Source organism: Coregonus lavaretus (genome assembly GCF_964263955.1).
Source record: "Coregonus lavaretus genome assembly, chromosome: 36".
Classification (NCBI taxonomy): Eukaryota; Metazoa; Chordata; class Actinopteri; order Salmoniformes; family Salmonidae; genus Coregonus; species Coregonus lavaretus.
In genome coordinates, this window is record NC_140023.1 from 23,151,523 (window position 1) to 23,178,688 (window position 27,166).

Here is a 27,166-nt window from a genome sequence, read left to right on the forward strand (position 1 = left end):
AAGAAAACTTGTTTCCTTTTGCTCTGACATTGTTCCCCAACTCTGAGGATTGGTTTTTCCAGCAGGACAATGCGCCATGCCACACAGCCAGGTCAATCAAGTTGTGATCAAGACCCTGTCATGGCTAGCCCAATCTCCAGACCTGAACCCCATTGAAAACTTCTGGAATGTGATCAAGAGGAAGATGGATGGTCACACGCCATCAAACAAAGCTGAGCTGCTTGAATTTTTGCGACCATAGTGGCATAAAGTCACCCAACATCAATGTGAAAGACTGGTGGAGCGCATGCCAAGACACATGAAAGCTGTGATTGAAAATCAGGGTTATTCCACCAAATATTTATTTCTAAACTCTTCCTAAGTATTGTGTTGTTTAAAAATGAACATGAACTTATTTTCATTGCATTATTTGAGGTCTGACAATATTGCAACTTTTTTGTTATTTTGACCAGTTGTCATTTTCTGCAAATAAATGCTCTAAATGACAATATTTTTATTTGGAATTTGGGAGAAATGTTGTCAGTAGTTTATAGAATAAAACAAAAATGTTATTTTTACCCAAACACATACCTATAAATAGTAAAACCAGAGAAACTGATAATTTTGCAGTGGTCTCCTTAATTTTTTCCAGAGCTGTATATGCCATTTAGCAGACACTTTTATCCAAAGCGTCTTACAGTCATGCGTGTATAAATTTTACGTATGGATGGTCCTGGGAATCGAACCCACTACCCTGGCATTACAAGCACCATGCTCTACCAACTGAGCTACAATTATGGAGCAGGTCAAAGTTGATAAGGAGTGTGTTTGCTCAGTTTAGCAACACAAACTCGCAAGGTGGAAAGCTCAAACAGTTTGCACCGATCACTTTTCATTTGTCAAAACAGCTTCCTCAAACTTACTTCCTCAACCGAGCAGGCCCATCAATCTCCCAGTCTGTAAGCCAAGCTTTCAAAGGTCTCATTGTCGGAACTTGTAATTCCTCAAACAGTTCCGACTGCCGTTTATCCACGTCACACTGCTCGCCCGTGGCTAGAGGACATTATAACTTTTGTGTTTAAAATAATAGTGTTTGATGATTTAAGGAGAATACTTTGGTTTATTTAGTAACGGGCATGTCTGATCACACCCGGTGAGAGGTTTATAAACTGAAAAATGACCTTGTCTGTCTTTGTAATTAAAAGCTTAGAATGTAAAAAATGATGTCATGATTAGTGATGAAGTGTCCAGGCCAGTCACATTTTGTCTCTCTCCGTCTCTCGCATTCTGAACTTCATGGAAGGCACTGATATACCGGAGATACAGTATTTCTCCCTAGAAAGTAGGCCTACATGTTAAACACATCTTGCACCCAAATCACTGTTGACTTTGATACATTTCCCCCATTCTCTACCATTCCTATGAATTTCCGCCAGTTGACCTTTTACCTACAGTACAGCAGGGCATGGTAGACCCCTCCTCTACTCTCCACCTTCGTATTGTATCACTGGGACTGTGACCACCCACTACTCCCCCTCCCCTATTGTCACAGTTTCCTTTCAGTTCTCTTTTAGCGTAACACTTACGTGCTTGGCTCCAGGCTTCCGTATTATGCTCCATTAGTATCACATTTTATTCGTCACATGCTTCGTGAACAACCGGTGTGGACTAACTGTGAAGCGCTTACTTACGGGCCCTTCCCAACAATGCAGATAGAAAGAAAATAGAGAGATATTAGAAAAGTAAAATACGTAATAATAGATACACAATGAGTAACGATAACTTGGCTATATACAAGGGGGGGGGGGGGGCAGTACCGAGTCGATGTGCAGGGGTTCAAGGTAATTGAGGCAGATACAGTGCATTCAGAAAGTATTCAGACCCCTTCTCTTTTTCCACATTTTGTTACGTTACAGCCTTATTCTAAAAATGGATTTTAAAAAAAGAGTCCTCATCAATGTCTTGCTGACATTAAGGGAGAGGTTGTTGTCCTGGCACCACAGTGCCAGGTCTCTGACCTCCTCCCTATAGGCTGTCTCATCGTTGTCGGTGATCAGGCCTACCACCGTCATGTCGTCGGCAAACTAAATGATGGTGTTGGAGTCGTGCGTGGCCACGCTGTTGTGGGTGAACAGGGAGTACAGGAGGAGACTAAGCACGCACCCCTGAGGGGCCCCCGTGTTGAAGGTCAGCGTGGCGGATGTGTTGTTGCCTACCCTCGACACCTGGGGGCATCCCGTCAGGAAGTCCAGGATCCAGTTACAGAGGGAGGTGTTCAATCACAGGGTCCTTAACTTAGTGATGAGCTTGGAGGGCACTATGGTGTTGAACGCTGAGCTGTAGTCAATGAACAGAATTCTGTGAAAGGGCAGTGTGGAGTGCAATAGAGATTGCGTAATCTGTGGATCTGTTGGGGCGGTATGCGAATTGGAGTGGGTCCAAGGTGTCCGGGATGATGGTGTGGATGTCAGCCATGACCAGCCTTTCAAAGCATTTCATGGCTACAGATGTATTTTGGTATTTGGTATTTTATTAGGATCCCCATTAGCTGTTGCAAAAGCAGCAGCTACTCTTCCTTGAGTCCACACAAAACATGAAACATTACATAATACAGAACATTAATAGACAAGAACAGCTCAAGAACTGAACTACATACTTTTTTTAAATCAATACATACACACATGCAAAACAGCCCCCCAAAAAATGAAAAATGAAAATATTTTCTGCCCCACCTGCCCTGAATGGCAGGTCGCCACTGGCCAGACAGCATTTACTTCGACGCAGCCTCCACAGAAGTCAGGCATTTGGAAATTATTGTCTTCGGTGTCATGGCGTTTTGTTTGTGCATGCTGCCACCTACTCTGCAGTGGAGGGTGTTTTCAATCACGTTACATGTGACACACAAAAAAATTGAACATTTCACCACCAACCCTACACCTATATCTCATAAAATATATGAGATCCCCCGCCGATCCTGCACGCCCGCCCACCGACAAAGAAATGACCAGTCCACAACTTCAATGGTGGGCCTACCTGAACAGCGAGAGACATAACAACAAAAAAATCCAGAAAAACACACTCCAAAAATGCCACAAATTGATCCGCACTTCAATGTTACTATTTTCTACATTGTAGAATAATAGTGAAGACATCACAACTATGAAAAGACACATTTGGAATCATGTAGTAACCAAAAAAGTGTTAAACAAATCAAAATGTATTTCATATTTGAGGTTCTTCAAAGGAGCCACCCTTTGCCTTGATGACAGCTTTGCACACACTTGGCATTCTCTTAACCAGCTTCATGATACCTGGCGCCGACGAGGATGGCGGCCTCGCGACTAGTTCTTAGAAAACTTTGCAGTATTTTATTTTTTTATGTATTATTTTTGACATTATTAGCTCTAAGTGTTTTGTATCATTACATACAGCCGGGAAAAACTATTGGATATCAGAGCGGCGGTAACTCACCAGCATTACGACCAGGAATATGACTTTACCGAAGCAGATCCTTTGTTGCTCTCCCCAGGGCAATTGAACTGATTCCAGCGGCTGACCCAAAACATCGCCGGCGGAGGAGAGGCACTCGAAGCGGCCTGCTGGTTCGACTTAGGAGGCACGCACACCACCCACCACTTCCAAGTATACTACTCGCTAATGTTCAGTCTCTGGTTAACAAGCTCGACGAGCTCCGGGCAAGGATTCCTTTCCAGAGAGACATCAAGGCTTGTAACATACTTTGTTTCACGGAAACATGGCTCTCTGGGGATATTCTGTTGAAATCGGTCCAGCCAGATGGGTTCTCAGTTCATTGCGCAGACAGGAATAAATATCTCTCTGGGAAGCAGAAGGGCGGAGGTGTGTGTTTCATGATTAACGACTCATGGTGTAATTGTAGTAGCATACAGGAACTCAAGTCCTTCTGTTCACCCAACCTAGAATACCTCACAATCAAATACCGACCGTATTATCTCCCAAGATAATGTTCTTCGGTTATAGTCACGGCCGTGTATATCCCCCCTGAAGCCGATACCACGACGGCCCTCAAAGAACTTCACTGGACTTTATGCAAACTCGAAACCACATATCCTGAGGCTGCATTTATTGTAGCCGGGGATTTTAACAAAGCAAATTTGAGGATTAGGCTGCTGAAGTTCTATCAACATATCGACTGTTGTACTCGCGCTGCTAAAATCCTCAACCATTGCTATTCGAACTTCCGGGATGGTTATAAGGCCCTCCCCTGCCCTCCTTTCGGCAAATCTGACCACGTCTCCATTTTGCTCCTCCCTTCCTATAGGCAGAACCTCAAACAGGAAGTACCCGTGCTAAGGACTATTCACTGCTGGTCTGACAAATCGGAATCCACACTTCAAGATTGTTTTGATCACGCGGACCGGGATATGTTCCGGGTAGCATGCGAAAATAATTTAGACGAATACACTGAAACTGTGACTGAGTTTATCAGGAAGTGTATAGGTGATGTTGTGCCAACTGTGACTATTAAAACCTACCCTAACCAGAAACCATGGATAGATGGCAGCATTCGCGCAAAACACAAGACTTATGTGGCAGGGTCTACAAACAATCACGGACTACAAAAGGAAAACCAGCCATGTCATTGACACCGACGTCTCGCTTCCAGACAAGCTAAACACCTTTGCCTGCTTTGAGGATAACACAGTGCCACCGACGAGGCCCAATACCAAGGACTGTAGCCTCTCATTCTCCGTGGCCGACGTGAGTAAGACATTTAAGCATGTTAACCCCCGCAAGGCTACCGGCCCAGACGGCATCCCTAGCCGTGTCCTCAGAGCATGCGCAGACCAGCTGGCTGGTGTGTTTATGGACATATTTCATCTCTCCCTTTCCCAGTCTGCTGTTCCCACATAGTTCAAGATGGCCACCATTGTTCCTGTACCCAAGAAAGCAAAGGTAACTGAACTAAATGACTATCGCCCCGTAGCACTCACCTCTGTCATCATGAAGTGCTTTGAGAGACTAGTCAAGGATCATATCACCTCTACCTTACCAGTCACCCTAGACCAACTTCAATTTGCTTACCGCCCCAATAGATCCACAGACGATGCAATCGCCATCACACTGGCCTATCCCATCTGGACAAGAGGAATACCTATGTAAGAATGCCTTTCATTGACTATAGCTCAGCATTCAACACCATAGTACCCTCCAAGCTCATCATTAAGCTCGAGGCCCTGGGTCTGAACCCCACCCTGTGCAACTGTGTCCTGGACTTCCTGGCGGGCCGCCCCCCAGGTGGTGAAGGTAGGAAACAACATCTGCACTTCGCTGATCCTCAACACTGGGGCCCCACAAGGGTGCGTGCTTAGCCCCCTCCTGTACTCCCTGTTCACCCATGACTGCGTGGCCAAGCACGCCTACAACTCAATCATCAAGTTTGCAAACGACACAACAGTAGTAGGCTTGATTACCAACAATGACGAGACCGCCTACAGGGAGGAGGTGAGTGCTCTGGGAGTGTGGTGCCAGGAAAATAACCTCTCACTCAATGTCAACAAAACAAAGGAGATGATTGTGGACTTCAGGATACAGCAGAGGATGCACCCCCCTATCCACATCGACAGGACCGCAGTGGAGAAAGTGGAAAGCTTCAAGTTCCTTGGCGTACACATCACTGACAAACTGAAATGGTCTACCCACACAGACATTGTGGCGAAGAAGGCGCAACAGAGCCTCTTCAACCTCAGGAGGCTGAAGAAATTTGGCTTGGCACCTAAAACCCTAACAAACTTTTACAGATGCACAATTGAGAGCATCCTGTCGGGCTGTATCACCGCCTGGTACAGCAACTGCACCGCCCAAAAAGATCATCAAGGACATCAACCACCTGAGCCGCTGCCTGTTCACCCCGCTATCATCCAGAAGGCGAGGTCAGTACAGGTGCATCAAAGCTGGGACCGAGAGAAGGAAAAACAGCCTCTATCTCAAGGCCATCAGACTATTAAATAGCCATCACTAGCACATTAGAGGCTGCTGCTGCCTATTGAAATCGCTGGCCACTTTAAGAAATGGAACACTAGTCACTTTAATAATGTTTACATATCTTGCACTACTCATCTTATATGTATATACTGTATTCTATTCTATAATATTCTACTGTATCTTAGTCCATGCCACTCTGTCATTGCTTGTCCATATATGTACAGTGGGGAAAAAAAGTATTTAGCCAGCCACCAATTGTGCAAGTTCTCCCACTTAAAAAGATGAGAGAGGCCTGTAATTTTCATCATAGGTACACGTCAACTATGACAGACAAATTGAGAAAAAATTATCCAGAAAATCACATTGTAGGATTTTTAATGAATTTATTTGCAAATTATGGTGGAAAATAAGTATTTGGTCACCTACAAACAAGCAAGATTTCTGGCTCTCACAGACCTGTAACGTCTTCTTTAAGAGGCTCCTCTGTCCTCCACTCGTTACCTGTATTAATGGCACCTGTTTGAAGTTGTTATCAGTATAAAAGACACCTGTCCACAACCTCAAACAGTCACACTCCAAATTCCACTATGGCCAAGACCAAAGAGCTGTCAAAGGACACCAGAAACAAAATTGTAGACCTGCACCAGGCTGGGAAGACTGAATCTGCAACAGGTAAGCAGCTTGGTTTAAAGAAATCAACTGTGGGAGCAATTATTAGGAAATGGAAGACATACAAGACCACTGATAATCTCCCTCGATCTGGGGCTCCACGCAAAATCTCACCCCGTGGGGTCAAAATGATCACAAGAACAGTGAGCAAAAATCCCAGAACCACACAGGGGGACCTAGTGAATGACCTGCAGAGAGCTGGGACCAAAGTAACAAAGCCTACCATCAGTAACACACTACGCCGCCAGGGACTCAAATCCTGCAGTGCAAGACGTGTCCCCCTGCTTAAGCCAGAACATGTCCAGGCCCGTCTGAAGTTGCTAGAGTGCATTTGGATGATCCAGAAGAGGATTGGGAGAATGTCATATGGTCAGATGAAACCAAAATAGAACTTTTTGGTAAAAACTCAACTCGTCGTGTTTGGAGGACAAAGAATGCTGAGTTGCATCCAAAGAACACCATACCTACTGTGAAGCATGGGGGTGGAAACATCATGCTTTGGGGCTGTTTTTCTGCAAAGGGACCAGGACGACTGATCCGTGTAAAGGAAAGAATGAATGGGGCCATGTATCGTGAGATTTTGAGTGAAAACCTCCTTCCATCAGCAAGGGCATTGAAGATGAAACGTGACTGGGTCTTTCAGCATGACAATGATCCCAAACACACCGCCCGGGCAACGAAGGAGTGGCTTCGTAAGAAGCATTTCAAGGTCCTGGAGTGGCCTAGCCAGTCTCCAGATCTCAACCCCATAGAAAATATTTGGAGGGAGTTGAAAGTCCGTGTTGCCCAGCGACAGCCCCAAAACATCACTGCTCTAGAGGAGATCTGCATGGAGGAATGGGCCAAAATACCAGCAACAGTGTGTGAAAACCTTGTGAAGACTTACAGAAAACGTTTGACCTGTGTCATTGCCAACAAAGGGTACATAACAAAGTATTGAGAAACTTTTGTTATTGACCAAATACTTATTTTCCACCATAATTTGCAAATAAATTCATAAAAAATCCTACAATGTGATTTTCTGGATATTTTTTTTCTAATTTTGTCTGTCATAGTTGACGTGTACCTATGATGAAAATTACAGGCCTCTCTCATATTTTTAAGTGGGAGAACTTGCACAATTGGTGGCTGACTAAATACTTTTTTCCCCCACTGTATATATTCTTAAATTCCATTCCTTACTAGATTTGTGTGTATTGGGTAAATGTTGTGAAATTGTTAGATATTACTTGTTAGATATTACTGCACTGTCGGAGCTAGAAGCACAAGCATTTCGCTACACCCGCAATAACATCTGCTAAACACATGTATGTGAAAAATATATTTTGATTTGATGAGGTAATGCATTTCAATTAACAGGTATGCCTTGTTAATTTGTGGAATGTATTTATTTATAACTCAAATAAGCAACGAGAAACGACAGTCCATCATTACTTTAAGACATGAAGGTCAGTCAATACGGAAAACTGAAAGAACTTTGAAAGTTTCTTCAAGTGCAGTCGCAAAAACCATCAAGCGCTATGATGATACTGGCACTCATGAGGACCGCCACAGGAATGGAAGACCCAGAGTTACCTCTGCTGCAGAGGATTAGTTCATTAGAGTTACCAGCCTCAGAAATTGCAGCCCAAATAAATGCTTCACAGAGTTCAATTAACAGACACATCTCAACATCAACTTTTCAGAGGGGACTGTGTGAATCAGGCCTTCATGGTCGAATTGCTGCAAAGAAACCACTACTAAAGTACACCAATAAGAAGAAGAGACCTGCTTGGGCCAAGAAACACGATCAATGGACATTAGACTGGTGGAAATCTGTCCTCTGGTCTGGAGTCCAAATTGGAGATTTCTGGTTCCAACCGCTGTGTAGGTGAACGGATGCTCGCCGTGTGTGTAGTTCCCACCGTGAAGCATGGAGGAGGAGGTGTGGGGGTGCTTTGCTGGTGACATTGTCTGTTATTTATTTAGAATTCAAGGCAGACTTAACCAGCATGGCTACCACAGCATTCTGCAGCGATATGCCATCCCATCTGAATGGGGTTAGTGGGACTATCATTTGTTTTTCAACAGGACAATGACCCAACACACCTCCAGGCTGTGTAAGGACTATTTTACCAAGAAGGGGAGTGATGGAGTGCTGCATCAGATGACCTGGCCTCCACGATCACCCAACCTCTAACCAATTGAGATGGTTTGGGATGAGTTGGACCGCAGAATGAAGGAAAAGCAGCCAACAAGTGCTCAGCATATGTGGGAACTCCTTCAAGACTGTTGGAAAAGCATTCCAGGTGAAGCTGGTTGAGAGAATGCCAAGAGTGTGCAAAGCTGTCATCAAGGCAAAGGGTGGCTACTTTGAAGAATCTAAAATCTATTTTGATTTGTTTAACACTTTTTTGGTTTCTACACGATTCCATATGTGTTATTTCATAGTTTTGATATCTTCACTATTATTATACAATGTAGAAAATAGTAAAAACAAAGAAAAACCCTTGAATGAGAAGGTGTGTCCGGATACAACAGCCTTCTTTGTGTTCTCTTTTCGATTCCCTCTGCATAAAAAAAGCTGCGTTAGAAAGGATTACCTACACATACTGACCAGCTCATATTATAGACAGAAGCAAGCGCGCTACATGGCAGATCAATTCGAACTCATCTCTCGGCATGTCCAGCACATTCATTATCTCAGCCAATCATGGCTAGCGGGAAGGTTGCTCTCTTTTTCCTTGGCTAAACCAACTAGGCTCGTAATTTAACAATTGTATTCATATTTACAGATGGCGTACAAGTTTGTTATTAAGGCACATGAAAGTTAACATGTTCCAGAAGGCATTTCTTCCAAAAAAAGCATAATAAAAAAAATCATCAAATGGCGCTCCTGTGAAGTAGTGACGCGCGACATACGCCTAGTTTCCTGAAATGAGTCATACAGTGAGGGAAAAAAGTATTTGATCCCCTGCTGATTTTGTAAGTTTGCCCACTGACAAAGACATGATCAGTCTATAATTTTAATGGTAGGTTTATTTGAACAGTGAGGGACAGAATAACAACAACAAAATCCAGAAAAACGCATGTCAGAAATGTTATAAATTGATTTGCATTTTAATGAGGGAAATAAGTATTTGACCCCTCTGCAAAACATGACTTAGTACTTTGGGCAAAACCCTTGTTGGCAATCACAGAGGTCAGACGTTTCTTGTAGTTGGCCACCAGGTTTGCACACATCTCAGGAGGGATTTTGTCCCACTCCTCTTTGCAGATCTTCTCCAAGTCATTATAGTTTTGAGGCTGACGTTTGGCAACTCGAACCTTCAGCTCCTTCCACAGATTTTCTATGGGATTAAAATGTCTTTGTCAGTGGGAAAACGTACAAAATCAGCAGGGGATCAAATATTTTTTTCCCTCACTGTATATCCATAGTAAAACGAGTCCTATATCGACATAACCTGAAAGGCCACTCAGCAAGGAAGAAGCCACTGCTCCAAAACCGCCATAAAAAAGCCAGCCTACGGTTTGCAACTGCACATGGGGACAAAGATCGTACTTTCTGGAGAAACAACTGAGGAAACGAAAATAGAACTGCTTGGCCATAATGACCATCGTTATGTTTGGAGGAAAAAGGGGGTGCCTTGCAAGCCGAAGCATCATGCTGTGGGGGTGCTTTGCTGTAGGAGGGACTGGTGCACTTCACAAAATAGATAGCATCATGAGGAAGGAAAATGATGTGGATATATTGAAGCAACATCTCAAGACATCAGTCAGGAAGTTAAAGCTTGGTCGCAAATGGGTCTTCCAAATGGACAATGACCCCAAGCATACTTCCAAAGTTGTGGCAAAATGGCTTAAGGTCAACAAAGTCAAGGTGTTGGAGTGGCCATCACAAAGCCCTGACCTCAATCCTATAGAAAATCTGTGGGCAGAACTGAAAAAGCGTGTGTGAGCAAGGATGCCTACAAACCTGACTCAGTTTCACCAGCTCTGTCAGGAGGAATGGGCCAAAATTCACCCAACTTATTGTGGGAAGCTTGTGGAAGGCTACCCTAAACGTTTGACCCAAGTTAAACAATTTAAAGGCAATGCTACCAAATACTACTTGAGTGTATGTAAACTTCTGACCCACTAGGAATGTGATGAAAGAAATAAAAGCTGAAATAAATCATTCTCTCTACTATTATTCTGACATTTCACATTCTTAAAATAAAGTGGTGATCCTAACTGACCTAAAACAGGAAATGTTTACTAGGATTAAATGTCAGGGATTGTGAAAAACTGAGTTTAAATGTATTTTGCTAAGGTGTATGTAAACTTCCGACATCTTCAACTGTATGTACACTACCAGTTAAAAGTTTGGACACACCTACTCATTCAAGGGTTTTTCTTTATTTTTACTATTTTTTACATTGTAGAATAATAGTGAAGACATCAAAACTATGAAATAACACATATGGAATCATGTAGTAACCAAAAAAGTGTTAAACAAATCAAAATATATTTCATATTAGAGGTTTTTCAAATAGCCACCCTTTGCCTTGATGACAGCTTTGCACACTCTTGGCAACTTTTGACTGGTACTGTATGTATGTATGTATGTGTATGGAGCATAATGTATCTACAGTTTTATTCACATGTTTTCAAGTACTGGTGACAAATAATGCATTCTGATTATTGCATAGATTGTAATGGACACCTATGATGTGTGCAAAATACTTTTTTGGTATTTTGTTGTACATATTATGATGAGCTAATGCTACGCTATTTGCCAGTTATGTGTGGCACCATGTTTGTTGACATTATACAATGCATTCTGGGTGTCAAGTAAACGTCTGTCAGACCAAAGATAATAATAATAATAATAATATGCCATTTAGCAGACGCTTTTATCCAAAGCGACTTACAGTCATGCGTGCATACATTTTTGTGTATGGGTGGTCCTGGGGATCGAACCCACTACCTTGGCGTTACAAGCGCCGTGCTCTACCAGCTGAGCTACATAGGACCACGATGTTATAATGAGGTGAAGGAATGGTTCACTTATCTTTCGAGTAAACTTCCGGAAGTGAATGATCGTAGACGACACACCCCCTTCAACAGACCAAACTCATCTTGTCTCTATTATCTTTGGTTGATGCAAAAAAAATAACATGGTGGCGCGATCAAACTACCCGTCGTCGGATTACTTTTGATTTCTAGAAAGTGTTTTACTCAATTATTTCTTTCAATGTTGAGCTCAACCGTGAAATAGTAATTGCTATTAGCTAATTCATATTGTGGTTTATGTCAACCGAGAGTTCTCTATATATGACCGCTTGTGTTACGTCAATCTTTCCTCAGTTAGCTCTAGGACTAATGTAGCCTACATTTCCGATTTGGATGATTTTGTATGATGTTGCTACTTCTGTGCATGTCTGAGCATTGCATCCGAAAATAAATAAACTGGTCACATTCAGGACATAACTTTGTAAGGACTGTGTTTGTGCAAAATGTTTCTGTGAAAGAAAAACAATGTGGCTAGCTCAAATGTTGACTGTTGCGTCAATCGAAACTGGATGTTCTAAGTAAGCGTTCTAATCAAACCGGTTTGATCATATGTTGCAGGGACCACTGTAGAATGATCATACCCGGTTTGTTGGTACGTGTGAAAAGGTTAAGATCAGCGGAAAATTGCACACAATAGTTATACTTACCTGCACCATTCTTCCTAGTAGGCCCGCTGTTGCCCGTCACTGAGAGTACACCTGTACAAGGAAACTGTAGATAATAAATCAGATTAAATTGTATTTGTCACATGTGCTGAATACAACAGGTGTAGATCTTACCGTGAAATGCTTACTTACAAGCTCTTAACCAACAATGCAGTTCAATAAATAGTTTATTTAGTAAATATTTTCTTAACTGTAAGGTATTTATTTTTTAAAGTAACACAATAAAATAACATTAACGAGGCTATATACCGGGGGTACCGGTACCGAGTCAATGTGCAGGGGTACAGGTTAGTTGAGGTAATTTGTACATGTAGGTAGGGGTAAAGTGACTATGCATAGATAATAAACAGCGAGAAGCAGCAGTGTAAAAACAAAGGGGAGGTGGGTCAATGTAAATAGTCCGGTTGGCCATTTGATTCATTGTTCAGCAGTCTTATGGCTTGGGGGTAGAAGCTCTTTAGGAGCCTTTTGGACCTAGACTTGGCGCGCTGGTACCGCTTGCCACGCGGCAGCAGAAAGAACAGTCTATGACTTTGGTGACTGGAGTCTTTGACCATTTTTTTGGGCCTTCCTCTGACACTGCCTAGTGTATAGGTCCTGGATGGCAGGAAGCTTGGCCCCAGTGGTGTACTACCCTCTGTAGCGCCTTACGGTCGGATGCCGAGCAGTTGCCATACTAGGCGACCAGCCCCTGTTCGGCCCTCCTTTTCCTGTAGTCCACGATAAGCTCCTTTGTCTTGTCTAGATTAGTAAAGCTCAGCAAAGTCAAAGGTTCCACTTGTAACATCTACTGTACTGAGTACTGATCGTGTTTGCACCTTCACAAAACAATGTCTGACAATCATTTTGTGCGTAGCCTATGTCCTATGGCTTCCATTCCTGTTTGTGAATGGAAGAAAAGCAAGTTGCTGCTATCGCTTTAATTGGCATAGTTCGATTGTACTCTCACGTAGCCCGGCAAAGCAATGGCATTGCTTAGAGGGAAAAGCCTTTGTTAGTTGTTTCACTTTGTCATTTCAATTTTTTGCAATCATTGCAGGTGCAATTATGAAGTTTTATTTTACTCCACCCTCTTTGTTTGTGTATTGTTGGAAAGACGCACTTGCCTAGTGGCCTTTTGGGAAGCTTCTTTATGAGAGTGATGCTTCCTTTTAATACAAATAAGTTATTTTTGTAGAGGTGATCTAAGGTTAAGAGCCTCAACCTGTGAAGTCATTGACTTGCCTCCCTCTGCTATTTTAGTCTAAAGGGTGACAAATCATTTATCAATTCAACAATCCTAGAATAATAATTATTTGGTGGGTGCTTATATTTGGCCTATTTCACACTTGTATATCCCCACAGTTGGGGTCAGAGCCAGGGGCAGCCACTATTAACGTCGTCCTTGGAGCAAAATCGGCTAAGTGCCTTGCTCAAGGGCACAGTGGCCGATTTTTCACCTTGTCGGCTCTGGGAATCGAACCAGCAACCTTTTGGTTACTGGCCAAACGTTCTAACCTTGAGGAATACCTGGCAACCGTATGCGAAAACTACCTGTAGTTGCAATTGAAAGCCTGAAGGGACAAATTACTTATCAATTCACAAGCCTGCTGGAGCTCCATTAAAGAAAACAGCCTTTAGTTGTGATTCTCAATATAGCCTAGTATTAACATAAAAGAGAAAGAAAAGGCACAGCATTATTTATGGCTTACATAGCCTGCACATAACGTCACAGTCCACCGGTAACAATTTCACTTAGTTGTTACTGTTATGCTGTCATGCGTTTGTTATATTGGGCAGGTTCTGCGCCACAGCAAACAGCAAGAGGGCATGAGTTGGCATCTCTTGGCCTGATCACAGGAAAGTGGCATCACTTGAGAGAGAGTTGAGAGTAGTAGAGGCGTGGGAAGCATGGGAATAGAGATGTCTTTGAGAGGCCTGTACCCCAGCAAGGCTCTGTCTGGAGGCCACGAGAATCTATACTCTCTTTATTCAGTCTTAAGTATATGGCATTTACAAGTACATTAATTTGGTGCCAAGGTTAAAGTAGCATTACATCAAAGTACAGGTCAACTTTTGCATCATGTTTAGGCCTGTATTACACTAATTAGTGTGTGCTCTACACATACAGTGTGATTAAAAACATTGGACGCAGAGGATCGGTGATGATTGGTGGCCATATTTTTATTGATTTATTTTATTTAACCTTTATTTAACTAGACAAGTCAGTTAAGAACAAATTCTTATTTACAATGACGGCCTACACCGGCCAAACCCGGACGACGCTGGGCCAATTGTGCGCCGCCCTATGTGACTCCCAATCACGGCCGGTTGTGATACAGCCTGGAATCGAACCGGGGGTCTGTAGTGACACCTCAAGCACTGAGATGGAGTGCCTTAGACCGCTGCGCCACTCGGGAGCACTAAAAGTATTAAGTACTGTCACTGTGTCATCAAAGCAGTTAGAGCAAATGTCTTTCATCCTTCATCTCATTTAAGCTTTTGCAAATATGCTCCACAACCACTGTGATAGCATGACAACATTACTGGAATGTTGTATGTATTCAGGGAGGGTATCAATCAACGGAGCCAGTGCTGAAAATGTCCCATTGGCCCCTTGAAGATTTAAGCGGTCACATGTTTTTTGTATTACACTATGCTTACCCAAATCTGAGCCTTGAAGACGAGTAGAATGGTCTATCTCAAAATGTTCATCCATCATCCTTCTCAACTTTTTAAGTTACCAGCCGCCACTGTAGTAGGCCTCCTCTTGTCTTACCCTTTCCCCTCGTCCCCTAACTAGACCTGGATCAAACTGGCACGGCACACAGTCAAGTTGGAGACGGCCCTGTGTGTGTGTGTGTGTGTGTGTGTGTGTGTGTGTTTTTCTTTACACAGTGTTGAAATAGCACCACAGGCCCTGTGATGTTTTTTTTTCTATCTGTAAATGGAGGGAGGATAATGATGGTATCTAAACACACACACACATAAATGCATCCTGTTTTTTTTCTGTCTCAACTCCAGTGATTCATGGGCCATGGAATGGCGTGACAGTAATGCGCTGATCACTCAGTACTACGTGTTGCTGCCTCTCTCACCACTTTTCATTGAGTAAACAAGCGCAGGGAGGGAAAGCGAGGGAGAGGGCTGAATGAATCAAAGGGCAAACGGATGAATGACAGGACAAGTGAATGAATCGGTATACGAACAAATGAATGAATGAACGCATCAGGGGGTTCTCTCCCCTAAGGATCTAGATAAATGTTGAGAATCACTCAATGTCCTACAGGGTTCTACACTAACTTTTTAAGTTGGTGGCACCAGCACATGATTTTGGTTGCACCAATTATTTTTATAAAATAATTTATAATGACGTGGCCTGTGTCCCATAATGTGCCTGTGGGGAAAAAAAGTATTTAGTCAGCCACCAATTGTGCAAGTTCTCCCACTTAAAAAGATGAGAGAGGCCTGTAATTTTTATCATAGGTACACGTCAACTATGACAGACAAATTGAGAAATTTCTTTCCAGAAAATCACATTGTAGGATTTTTAATGAATTTATTTGCAAATTATGGTGGAAAATAAGTATTTGGTCACCTACAAACAAGCAAGATTTCTGGCTCTCACAGACCTGTAACTTCTTCTTTAAGAGGCTCCTCTGTCCTCCACTCGTTACCTGTATTAATGGCACCTGTTTGAAGTTGTTATCAGTATAAAAGACACCTGTCCACAACCTCAAACAGTCACACTCCAAACTCCACTATGGCCAAGACCAAAGAGCTGTCAAAGGACACCAGAAACAAAATTGTAGACCTGCACCAGGCTGGGAAGACTGAATCTGCAATAGGTAAGCAGCTTGGTTTGAAGAAATCAACTGTGGGAGCAATTATTAGGAAATGGAAGACATACACTGATAATCTCCCTCGATCTGGGGCTCCACGCAAGATCTCACCCCGTGGGGTCAAAATGATCACAAGAACGGTGAGCAAAAATCCCAGAACCACACGGGGGGACCTAGTGAATGACCTGCAGAGAGCTGGGACCAAAGTAACAAAGCCTACCATCAGTAACACACTACGCCGCCAGGGACTCAAATCCTGCAGTGCCAGACGTGTCCCCCTGCTTAAGCCAGTACATGTCCAGGCCCGTCTGAAGTTTGCTAGAGTGCATTTGGATGATCCAGAAGAGGATTGGGAGAATGTCATATGGTCAGATGAAACCAAAATAGAACTTTTTGGTAAAAACTCAACTCGTCGTGTTTGGAGGACAAAGAATGCTGAGTTGCATCCAAAGAACACCATACCTACTGTGAAGCATGGGGGTGGAAACATCATGCTTTGGGGCTGTTTTTCTGCAAAGGGACCAGGACGACTGATCCGTGTAAAGGAAAGAATGAATGGGGCCATATATCGTGAGATTTTGAGTGAAAACCTCCTTCCATCAGCAAGGGCATTGAAGATGAAACGTGGCTGGGTCTTTCAGCATGACAATGATCCCAAACACACCGCCCGGGCAACGAAGGAGTGGCTTCGTAAGAAGCATTTCAAGGTCCTGGAGTGGCCTAGCCAGTCTCCATATCTCAACCCCATAGAACATTTTTGGAGGGAGTTGAAAGTCCGTGTTGCCCAGCGACAGCCCCAAAACATCACTGCTCTAGAGGGGATCTGCATGGAGGAATGGGCCAAAATACCAGCAACAGTGTGTGAAAACCTTGTGAAGACTTACAGAAAACGTTTGACTGTGTCATTGCCAACAAAGGGTATATAACAAAATATTGAGAAACTTTTGTTATTGACCAAATACTTATTTTCCACCATAATTTGCAAATAAATTCATAAAAAATCCTACAATGTGATTTTCAGGATTTTTTTCCCTCATTTTGTCTGTCATAGTTGACGTGTATTGGTGGCTGACTAAATACTTTTTCCCCCCACTGTATATAGAACTAAGCTAATAATGGCTAGCCATATTTTAAATTAGCATGCTCTTGTCTTCTTACATTGATTTGGATACTGTAACAGCAAAGAAAATAGACTTAAATAAAGTGCTAAATGTATTTATAGCAGATTTCAAAGTGCCATGTGTTCTTTTCTGCAGAATTGGAAAAAACAATACTTTATACCAAAATGATACACGGCAAAAAAATTGTTACACGCCGTGAAACTCTGAAATCCTGCAGCGCCCGCAAGGTCCCCCTGCTCAAAAAAGCACATATACAGGGCCGTCTGAAGTTTGCCAATGAACATCTGAATGATTCAGAGGAGAACTGGGTGAAAGTGTTGTGGTCAGATGAGACCAAAATCGAGCTCTTTGGCATCAACTCAATTCGCTCTGTTTGGAGGAGGAGGAATGCTGCATATGACACCAAGAACACCATCCCCACCGTCAAACATGGAGGTGGAAACATTATGCTTTGGGGGTGTTTTTCTGCTAAGGGGACAGGACAACTTCACCGCATCAAAGGGACGATGGACGGGGCCATGTACATGTACAGATCTTGGGTGAGAACCTCCTTTCCTCAGCCAGGGCATTGAAAATGTGTCGTGGATGGGTATTCCAGCATGACAATGACCCAAAACACATGGCCAAGGCAGCAAAGGAGTGGCTCAAGAAGAAGCACATTAAGGTCCTGGAGTGGCCTAGCCAGTCTCCAGACCTTAACCTCATAGATAATTTGTGGAGGGAGCTGAAGGTGTGAGTTGCCAAACGTCAGCCTCGAAACCTTAATGACTTGGAGAAGATTGAGTGGGACAAAATCCCTACTGAGATGTGTGCAAACCTGGTGGCCAACTACAAGAAACGTCTGACCTCTGTGATTGCCAACAAGGGTTTTGCCACCAAGTACTAAGTCATGTTTTGCAAAGGGGTCAAATACTTATTTCCCTCATTAAAATGCAAATCAATTTATAACATTTTTGACATGCGTTTTTCTGGATTTTGTTGTTGTTATTCTGTCTCTCACTGTTCAAATAAACCTACAATTAAAATTATAGACTGATCATTTCTTTGTCAGTGGGCAAACGTACAAAATCAGCAGAGGATCAAATACTTTTTTCCCTCACTGTATGCATTAACACTTTACATTTAAAAAAATCAGAATTGCCTCCTGAGTGGCGCAGCGGTCTAAGGCACTGCATCGATGCAGTTCTTGAGGCGTCACTACAGGCCCGGGTTCGATCCCAGGCTGTCTTTCAACTGGCCGTGACCGGAAGTCCCATAGGGCGGCGCACAATTGGTTCAGCATAGTCCGGGTTAGGAGAGGGTTTGGCCGGGGGGGGGCTTTACTTGGCTCATCGTGCTCTAGCCTCTCCTTGTGGCGGGCCGGGCGCCTGCAGGCTGACTTCGGTCGTCAGTTGAACAGTGTTTCCTCCGACACATTGGTGCGGCTGGCTTCCGGGTTATGCGGGCGGGTGTTTGTCGGGTCATGTTTCGGAGGACGCATGACTCGACCTTCGCCTCTCCCGAGCCCGTTTGGGAGTTGCAGCGATGAGACAAGATCGTAATTGAAATTGGGAGAAAAAGGGGGTAAAATACCCAAAAAATGAATGACAGAATAATGGCATTACCTGACTAAATAGACAACATGCTCCCAACACAAACACACTAATGAAGTTTGTCCATGTGGTAGCTAGTCAGTCTTGCCATTTTAGATGTTGAAGAGTTATTGAGGGGTTACTGTATCATGTTTTAAAATGAGAAAGTGACCAAAAACCGGGTTCAATATGTAATGGAATGCTTTAAATGCAAAACCAAGTTGAAGCCAACATTCGATGTTGTCTTGTTCATAATATCCGCACATAGTTTTACACAACAAGCGCAATAGACTACCGCAACAGATGCAACGGAAAACAAACCAAAGCGAATATGTCTCATAAAAACTGATTAGAAATGAAATCACAGAGAAGTATATTGGAGTAGTAGAACTTATAAATAAGCTACAATGCCTTTTTAAGGACCAACGAGCCTAGAGGAAATGTATGATTATCAAGGTAGGCTATTCCATGATGACTGAATTGTGCATCGCAAATATTCAACTAAGACTTTGAACTTTTTAAATACCTGGTTTGCGTACCCATTCTTAACTTAGCATTTACTGGTAGATATAACTTTGAACATATTTCTTACTGCTTTCCTACCTCTACCGCTGTCGGTCTTTGCTCCACGCAACAACCAGCTGTTTGATAGCTGCACGCTCTCTCTGCCAGACTCTCTGTCTGTAGGCTATATACGTGCATCGCGCATGTAATAATAAATAATCAACATAAAGAACAGACACCTGTATTTGAGGAGTTTCTCCCATTCTTCTCTGCAGGTCCTCTCAAGCTCTGTCAGGTTGAATGGGGAGTGTGGCTGCACAGCTATTTTCAGGTCTCTCCAGAGATGTTCGATCGGGTTCAAGTCCGGGCTCTGGCTGGGCCACTCAAGAACATTCAGAGACTTGTCCCGAAGCCACTCCTGCGTTGTCTTGGCTGTGTGCTTAGGGTCGTTGTCCTGTTGGTGCGTCCAGACGTGACTCTTGGCATTCAGGCCAAAGAGTTCAATCTTGGTTTCATCAGACCAGAGAATCTTGTTTCTCATGGTCTGAGAGTCCTTTAGGTGCCTTTTGGCAAACTCCAAGCGGGTTATCGTGCCTTTTACTGAGGAGTTGTTTCCATCTGGCCACTCTACCATAAAGGCCTGATTGGTGGTGCTGCAGAGATGGTTGTCCTTCTGGAAGGTTCTCCCATCTCCACACAGAGGAACTCTGGAGCTCTGTCAGAGTGACCATCGGGTTCTTGGTCACCTCCCTGACCAAGGCGCTTCTCCCCTGATTGCTCAGTTTGGCCGGGCAGCCAGCTCTAGGAAGAGTCTTGGTGGTTCCAAACTTCTTCCATTTAAGAATGATGGAGGCCACTTTGTTCTTGGGTACCCTTCCCCAGATCTGTGCATCGACACAATCCTGTCTCGATGCTCTATGGACAATTCCTTCGACCTCATGGCATGTTTTTTTCTCTGACATGCACTGGCAACTGTGGGACCTTATATAGACAGGTGTGTGCCTTTCCAAATCATGTCCAATCAATTGAATTTACCACAGGTGGACTCCAATCAAGTTGTAGAAACATCTCAAGGATGATCAATGGAAACAGAATGAACCTGAGCTCAATTTCGAGTCTCATAGCAAAGGGTCTGAATACTTATGTAAATAACATTTTTTATTTTTTATTAATTTGCTAAAATTTCTAAAAACCTGTTCACTTCGTCATTATGGGGTATTGTGTGTAGATTGAGACATCTTAATCCATTTTAGAATAAGGCTGTAACGTAACAAAATGTGGAAAAAGTCAAGGGGTCTGAATACTTTCCGAATGCACTGTAAATGGGTTCAGCAGCAGCCTTTAGGTTTGGAGCTTACTCTGAGGTCACTGTGCAGAGACGGGATTAGGAACCTGGGTTTGTAAACAAGGCAACAGCTCCAGATCTCAGGAACACCAATGGCCAGTGACCTGTACCCTCTTTGTTTGTTGCCCCCCCATTTTTGTTTGACATTTTTTAATTAAATGATTAACATGTTGTGTTACCCAAATTGGGTAAGACTTGTTAAATACAAGATTATTTCTTTTAGAATTAATGTCATGTAGTGAAACACTGTCGGGCTTTTCACTGTGTGTTGTATGAGTAAGTGAATGGGCCAGATTCTTGGCTAGGGCCGCAGTTTGTTTGCTTTCTTATGCTGAGTGGTGTGTGTGGACAGATTAAGAGCTGTGTTCTCGAGCAAATGGAGGCATTAAAGCAACAAGCAGGGGGAGTCTGAGCTAACATGCTGGGCTCGTTGGCCACACAAATGGCAGAGGAGAGATTGACAGCAGCATAATCCCTACATAAAGCATGACTGGGTGCGTTTCCATTTTTACTGAGTGGTCCAATTAGATTGGAAAATGGGGAAAATAGGCCAATAGGCCTACAGCCATGATATTCTTGCTTTGCATAGACTTTTGGTTGTCTATTTCAAGACAACTAGTGACACACTATCCCTGAAGTTTTAGATGTTGGATTTTCTTCTGAACTTTTCTTAGGCATTGGGTAGGCGGTCTCTGACAAGGTTGGTATAGGCAGCCTAAGTAGGAGACCGAAGCATTCCATCATTGCTTAGTTATGATGTTACAATGTCATTGGATTTTACTGCCTGCCCTTTGGAGAAGCAGTGTTGCTGTTTTCCTGCAAACACATACTGTACTTTTGGCTCATCTGGCACAGACTTAAAGCTGCAATATGTACCAAATTCACATAGAAATGTGAGTTAAAGATCTGTCATTCTCAATGAAAGCAATTCTAAGAAGCCGTAGATATGCTCTATGTGCACTTTCTATGCTTCCCGTTATTAAGTTTTGTTTTTTACTTTCGGTTTATACACCAGCTTCAAACAGCTGAAATTACAATATTTTTGGGTAAGGGAAATATTTTTCACACCGGTTTAGACGGTACAATGATTCTCTACACTATGCTTGCTTGTTTTGTCACATAAACTGAAATTAGGCAAACTAACTAAAAATTGCAACCAGGAAATGTCGGAGTGATTTCTGTATAGTGCATCTTAAAGAATCAGCTATTCGGGCCTGAGGTAAGTTGTGTGGGGTGGGAGGGATCTAAGATGGGGCCTCCAGCACCTGTTGTGAGCCCACGATGTGCCGGTCAGCGGCCTGCTCCAACACACCTCCCCCAAGCCCAGAACCATTGCTCGCAGATTCAAACGTTTCCTTAACCACAGATGACGCAGATGTAGCTGTTGCCTGCACTTAATGGAGGCCTTTAATGTTGTAACATTTTCACTTTCAGTCCTCCATTTCTTTTCATTTCTACCTGACTATGTCATTAATACACAGCTTTTTCATCTCCTCTACTCAAGTGTTAGCTGAGGGTGTTAGTATGTACTTACAGTAATTGAAAGGGAACTTTTTTGAAAGCGGTAAACCGGGGATTATTCAGGCACATTATGTGCCACGTCATGACCGAGACAAACAAGTCTCTCTGTGTTTGGTACCGGAAACCCTTCAGGTATCCGTGGTATGACGTCAAGACTTCTTAACTGCTAGCCAGCGTTTATACACAATTAAGTAACCCACTTGTGTAAACAAACGTGTTGCTGTTTGCGTGTAAACCAGCAGTTAATGTTAATCTGTTATTGACAGCATCTGGCAGAGAGGGGGTAATTAAAGGCACTTATTAACTAAGACTCACACTCTGAGTCATTACCAGAGGGATTCCTCTCCGTTTTAACCATCCACACTTTCAGTTTATCTTCCTCCCACTTAAGTTAACTATGAAAACACATGCCTAGGAAACTGAGAATATAGGCTGTGGTGCTAATGAATGCTTCCCCATGTGTTTCAGGTACATTACGGCTCTGACAGACTCTGAGGAAGAAGAGAAGAGTGAGGTTGATGAGAGTCAGGAGGAAGTGACAGTGATCGAGCCTCTGGACGAGTTCTCAGCCCTCCTGGAGAGGGTGGACGCTCTACACAATGGCACGGATGGAGACAAGAGGGAGTGCCTCCGCACCATGCTGGATAAGAGAACAGAGGTGGGCCACTTCAACCAACAGTCATAGTCTTTGGTTTGGATGTCCTAGGCCTAGAAGCAATGTCCAGGACTGCCGCGCAGAAGAAATGCCAGCCCGCGCAGCCAGAGACGCACAATATTTAAACTTTACTGAATATTTAAATGTAACAACCAAAACAAATCTTACTTTGCAAGATTGAGTTGGGTGACTTTGCTGTAGGCAACAGAGTAAAATTATATTGATAGGTAGCCTACGAGCCATCTTTCCATCACCCGAGGTTGCGAGTGGATGCGCTTTTCAGGTCAAAATGCAGAGCCACATGCACATTTGTTGTTATTCTTTGCTAGTTAGCAAGTTATTTGCCCAGGTAGGCTATAGCAAATTATTGGTCAGCAATGGGGGAGTGACTGCTTCCTACAAGAGCACACCACTTGTACATTTCTAGCTGTCTTTGAAAAGCAAGTCAGGTAAATAGCTTTTATATGTCTTAAAGGGGCTGTGTTGTGTTGTGGTACAGGCTTGAAAATGCAAAGAAGCAAATAGGCAGAGGGTAGCCTACATTCTTCTCTGATTCTCTGTATGGTAATAATATTGACTTTTATTTTGTAAAGTGGTTTCTTGCATCATACAACACAACACAATACAATACAATACATTCTCCAGTCACCTATTTGGCCCATGTTGTTACAGACCAAGTAGAAAATCTCTCCTACTTGTCAAAGGACAAGTGGCTAAAAAGGTTAAGATCAAGGCTATATCATAGAAATCAAAAGCTATTTCCATGTGGAAATGTTATTGGATTCATTTGCTCCATTGATTTTGTTGGAAGGCCACTCTGATAGATCTAAATTATGCTCAAATAGCCACCTTAGCTTATTGGCCACTGCCTGAAACTGTAACTTAAAGGGGTACAGCCTCAGTGTTCACAGTAAACGCGTGGTGGACGTTGCACAGAATTCTCACAACGTTCAACTTTCCGCTCACAAGACCTGAAATTTGCTCAATGCAGACAATAGTTAGAGGGAATATTGCATAGAAGAAATCTATATTTTTTTGCAATGCAACCAATGGAATAGTTCCAAAAGAGACAAAACGAATACTATTTGAATCCAAGTCTGAGCACTAGAGCTCCTCGGTGAAGCTTGCCTCCAAATGAAGGTCAATATGTGAAGTTTATTGACACAGACACTTCTCTTTTCTTCACAGTTTGGACAGAACACTACGTTCTTATGGCGACTAGTTCGGGCCTACGTGGATGTCCACGACATCACTACCAACCTAGAGCAGAAGAAGACCCATGCAGAGACTGGTAATAAACCACATACTGACCCCTTGATCCCCAGTATTCACACCATGTACCAAAGATTAGGGTTATACAATTCCAAACATTTCCCAAAATGCCAACGTTTCTATTTCCCAAAATTGCCTGTTTTTTCAGTGTCTGGAAATGTACAACCATAACAGTGATCCTAGCAGTTTCTGGTATTGGAGACATGTAAGTTCATTTCTGGTTCTGCAGGCCACCCACTTGTTGGCAGTGTCCATGTCTATGAGTGACCTGGAAGTAGTCCTGGTGTAAGTCAGCAGCTGAATGACACCTGGAAACCAACCAGTTGGCATGAACCTCTTGTTTTGATAATATGACCTCAGTCAGCCAATTTGAGATCTGGCCACAAAGAGAACTGGCAGGATCTGTGGTGAGCTTTGGCAAAGTTTGTGAGCACAGCTGTCTTCTGTCATCTGTGGGCTTACAATGAAGTACTCTACTTACAGCTATATGTGCATCAGCGATAATGCACAATGAACCATTGACTGGGTATATTGCTACATATTACGTTTTCAAAAGGAATAAGACACGGTTGTGCATGGACTTATTTCCCACATGCAATCTAGCACTTTGGCCAATTTGGCCAAAAGAACACTACGTATAGCCATTAACTTTTCACGCTCTTCACGTGTAGTATGACGTAATGCTGTTGGCAAGAAAAAACAAAAGGCGACCGACCTGCATGACTACAGACCTGTAGCGCCCACCTCGTCATCATGAAAAGCTTTGAACACCTGGTTCTGTCCCATCTCAAAACCTTCCCATGGTAGTAGGACTTTTCGTCGTCGTTGGCCTACAGAGCCAATAGATCTGTGGACGATGGCATCAACATGGGCCTTCACTACATCCTTCAATCACTCTGTCTTTCAAAGACTACACTCTGGCAGACGGTTTAGGTCCGCCACCTGAACATTTTCTTCCCCCATGCTGTGGCCCTCGTCAACCGGCCATCAAGCTCATAGGGCTTAAGTGACTTTGCATTGGACTGATTACTGCACCTTGTCATCAATGACCTGAAATACTAATCTGCACTATACTGCATTTGCCCATAATGTTTGTACTATACAGCTGTGGTGGCACATAGGGCTGTGGCGGTCATGAAATTTTGTCAGCCGGTGATTGTCAATCAAATAACTGCCGGTCTCACGATAATTGACCGGTAAACACATTTAGCATCTCCTGGCTTCCATGCATAGCCTACAAGGCACTGACGCAGACCTTTGGAGCATCTACATTATAGTAGTATATAATAAATCCATGTAATATAGCCTACACCATCACAATAAATCCATTACTTATTTTAGACAGGTCTAAAGAAACATGATATGAAGAAAATGTAGTTTATTTCAGAAGAACCGAATAGCATACTCTGAGTTGTCCTTATGTTAGGTCCTGATCTGGCTATGCCATATGGCCATATGGCTGTGGGCTACACTAGTATGCACTCACTTAACTGTAAGTCGCTCTGGATAAGAGCGTCTGCTAAATGACTAAAATGTAAATGTAATTTAGCAGACAAGATTTGCTTAGAATTCATGAGTCATGAGCTCTGCTTTGTTTTTTGCGCAGGCTGTACACACTTCATCAGTCTCTCATTCACAATTTGACAAGAACTTGATAATGCCCTCTAAAAACCTCCATGACTTTTGTGGCCATTGTGCCCTTAGGCTGAATATAATAATTATAATTCCTTTCTCCCGGCTGCATGCTCCAAAGCACATCTCACTCAAATGGCTCTCCGTCACGTGATCGGGTCTTTCGCACAGGCTACAAGTGAAGACGGACACATCCGGGACGCAACTGTGCACGGCCGTATCCAATTCCAAGACTCAAATTGAAGATATTGGAAGAACTGTGCACATTTACTTTTCGTCAGCCAACAAGATGAGTAGGTCTAACGAACAGAAAAAGCACTAGCCTATGTCAATCTACTATCCTCCATAGTACAAAAGTTGACCTATTCTGTGCGAGAAAGAAATATTCCAAACATAGTCTGGGACAGTTGTGGGATGGGATGGATCCCAAATTAATCCAACAACTAGCATGAAAAAAGCTATTTTATGCAATGTGGCTGACACAACAGATCAGAACATTTAGCTTAAAATGTTGATAAATGATTAGGCTATTTCTCCACAATATATAAGCGCAGCAAATACGCATATGGCAGTAGGCTATAAGCGCAAATATTACATTAGCAGGAAAACACCATTCTCAAATGTGACCGCAAATGCAATTATGCAGGTAATGCTTTTTTACGGTGAAAATGATATTCTGCAAACTTGAAACTCACGTGCTGCGTATGTATGCCATTTAGGCTCTATACCCGTTGTAAAGCATATTAATGTGCTTAAGTTCTTTTTAAAATTATTTGGCCACTTTAGTTGTGATACAAACCGTATCAAAACATATAGGTCTATAGGCTAGGCTACATGAGGTGTGCGACCAATATGATTTAAAAAAATCCCAAGCTAACTTGGCTAGCTTGCTAGCTACTTCCAGACACAAATGAGAGAACAGCTCACTCTGACCATTTTACTCGCCCTAGAAGGGCTTGTTAGGCTGTTTTTATGTTATCCAGAGCATTGGTGACAGAACCTGTGCTGCTGGCAACAATTTAATTACGCTTTTTTGCCAACGTTTACTGACACCGGCCATATTCAACGGGTGTTGAACGTTTGTGAATTTGGCAGTTATTCTGCACTCTGGCACACTCAGACGAGAGTGCTCTGAAATCGGAGTAGATAGCCAGAGCGTATTTACCAGCTACGTCTATCGACAGTTGTCGCAGTGACATCATAAACATTCTATTGAAATAGTTACTTGCATAGTGGAGTCTTTTGTTTAGACATGTAGCTAGCTAGCTAAACAATGAACCATAATCCCAACTCATAACGTTACTATCCTGCATGAATCTGCAGGTAGCTAACCATCCAGGTTCAATGTTAGCTAGCTAACATTAGGCTATAACTAGCAATGCAAATGGCTCTGAGATACGAATAATATTACTA

At 42.9% G+C, this 27,166-nt stretch overlaps 1 protein-coding gene across 2 annotated transcripts in view; it reads left to right on the forward strand.

The window, feature by feature from the left end:
- The window catches only part of LOC311110574 (regulator of microtubule dynamics protein 2-like), a 90,111-nt gene that overhangs the window by 15,365 nt on the left and 47,580 nt on the right, over positions 1-27,166 (forward strand). For both annotated transcript variants that reach the window (XM_084153084.1, XM_084153085.1), the window contains exons 3-4: positions 22,663-22,852; positions 24,038-24,140. In XM_084153084.1, the coding sequence (XP_084009210.1) occupies positions 22,663-22,852; positions 24,038-24,140 (293 nt within the window). The remainder of the gene's footprint in view (positions 1-22,662; positions 22,853-24,037; positions 24,141-27,166) is intronic.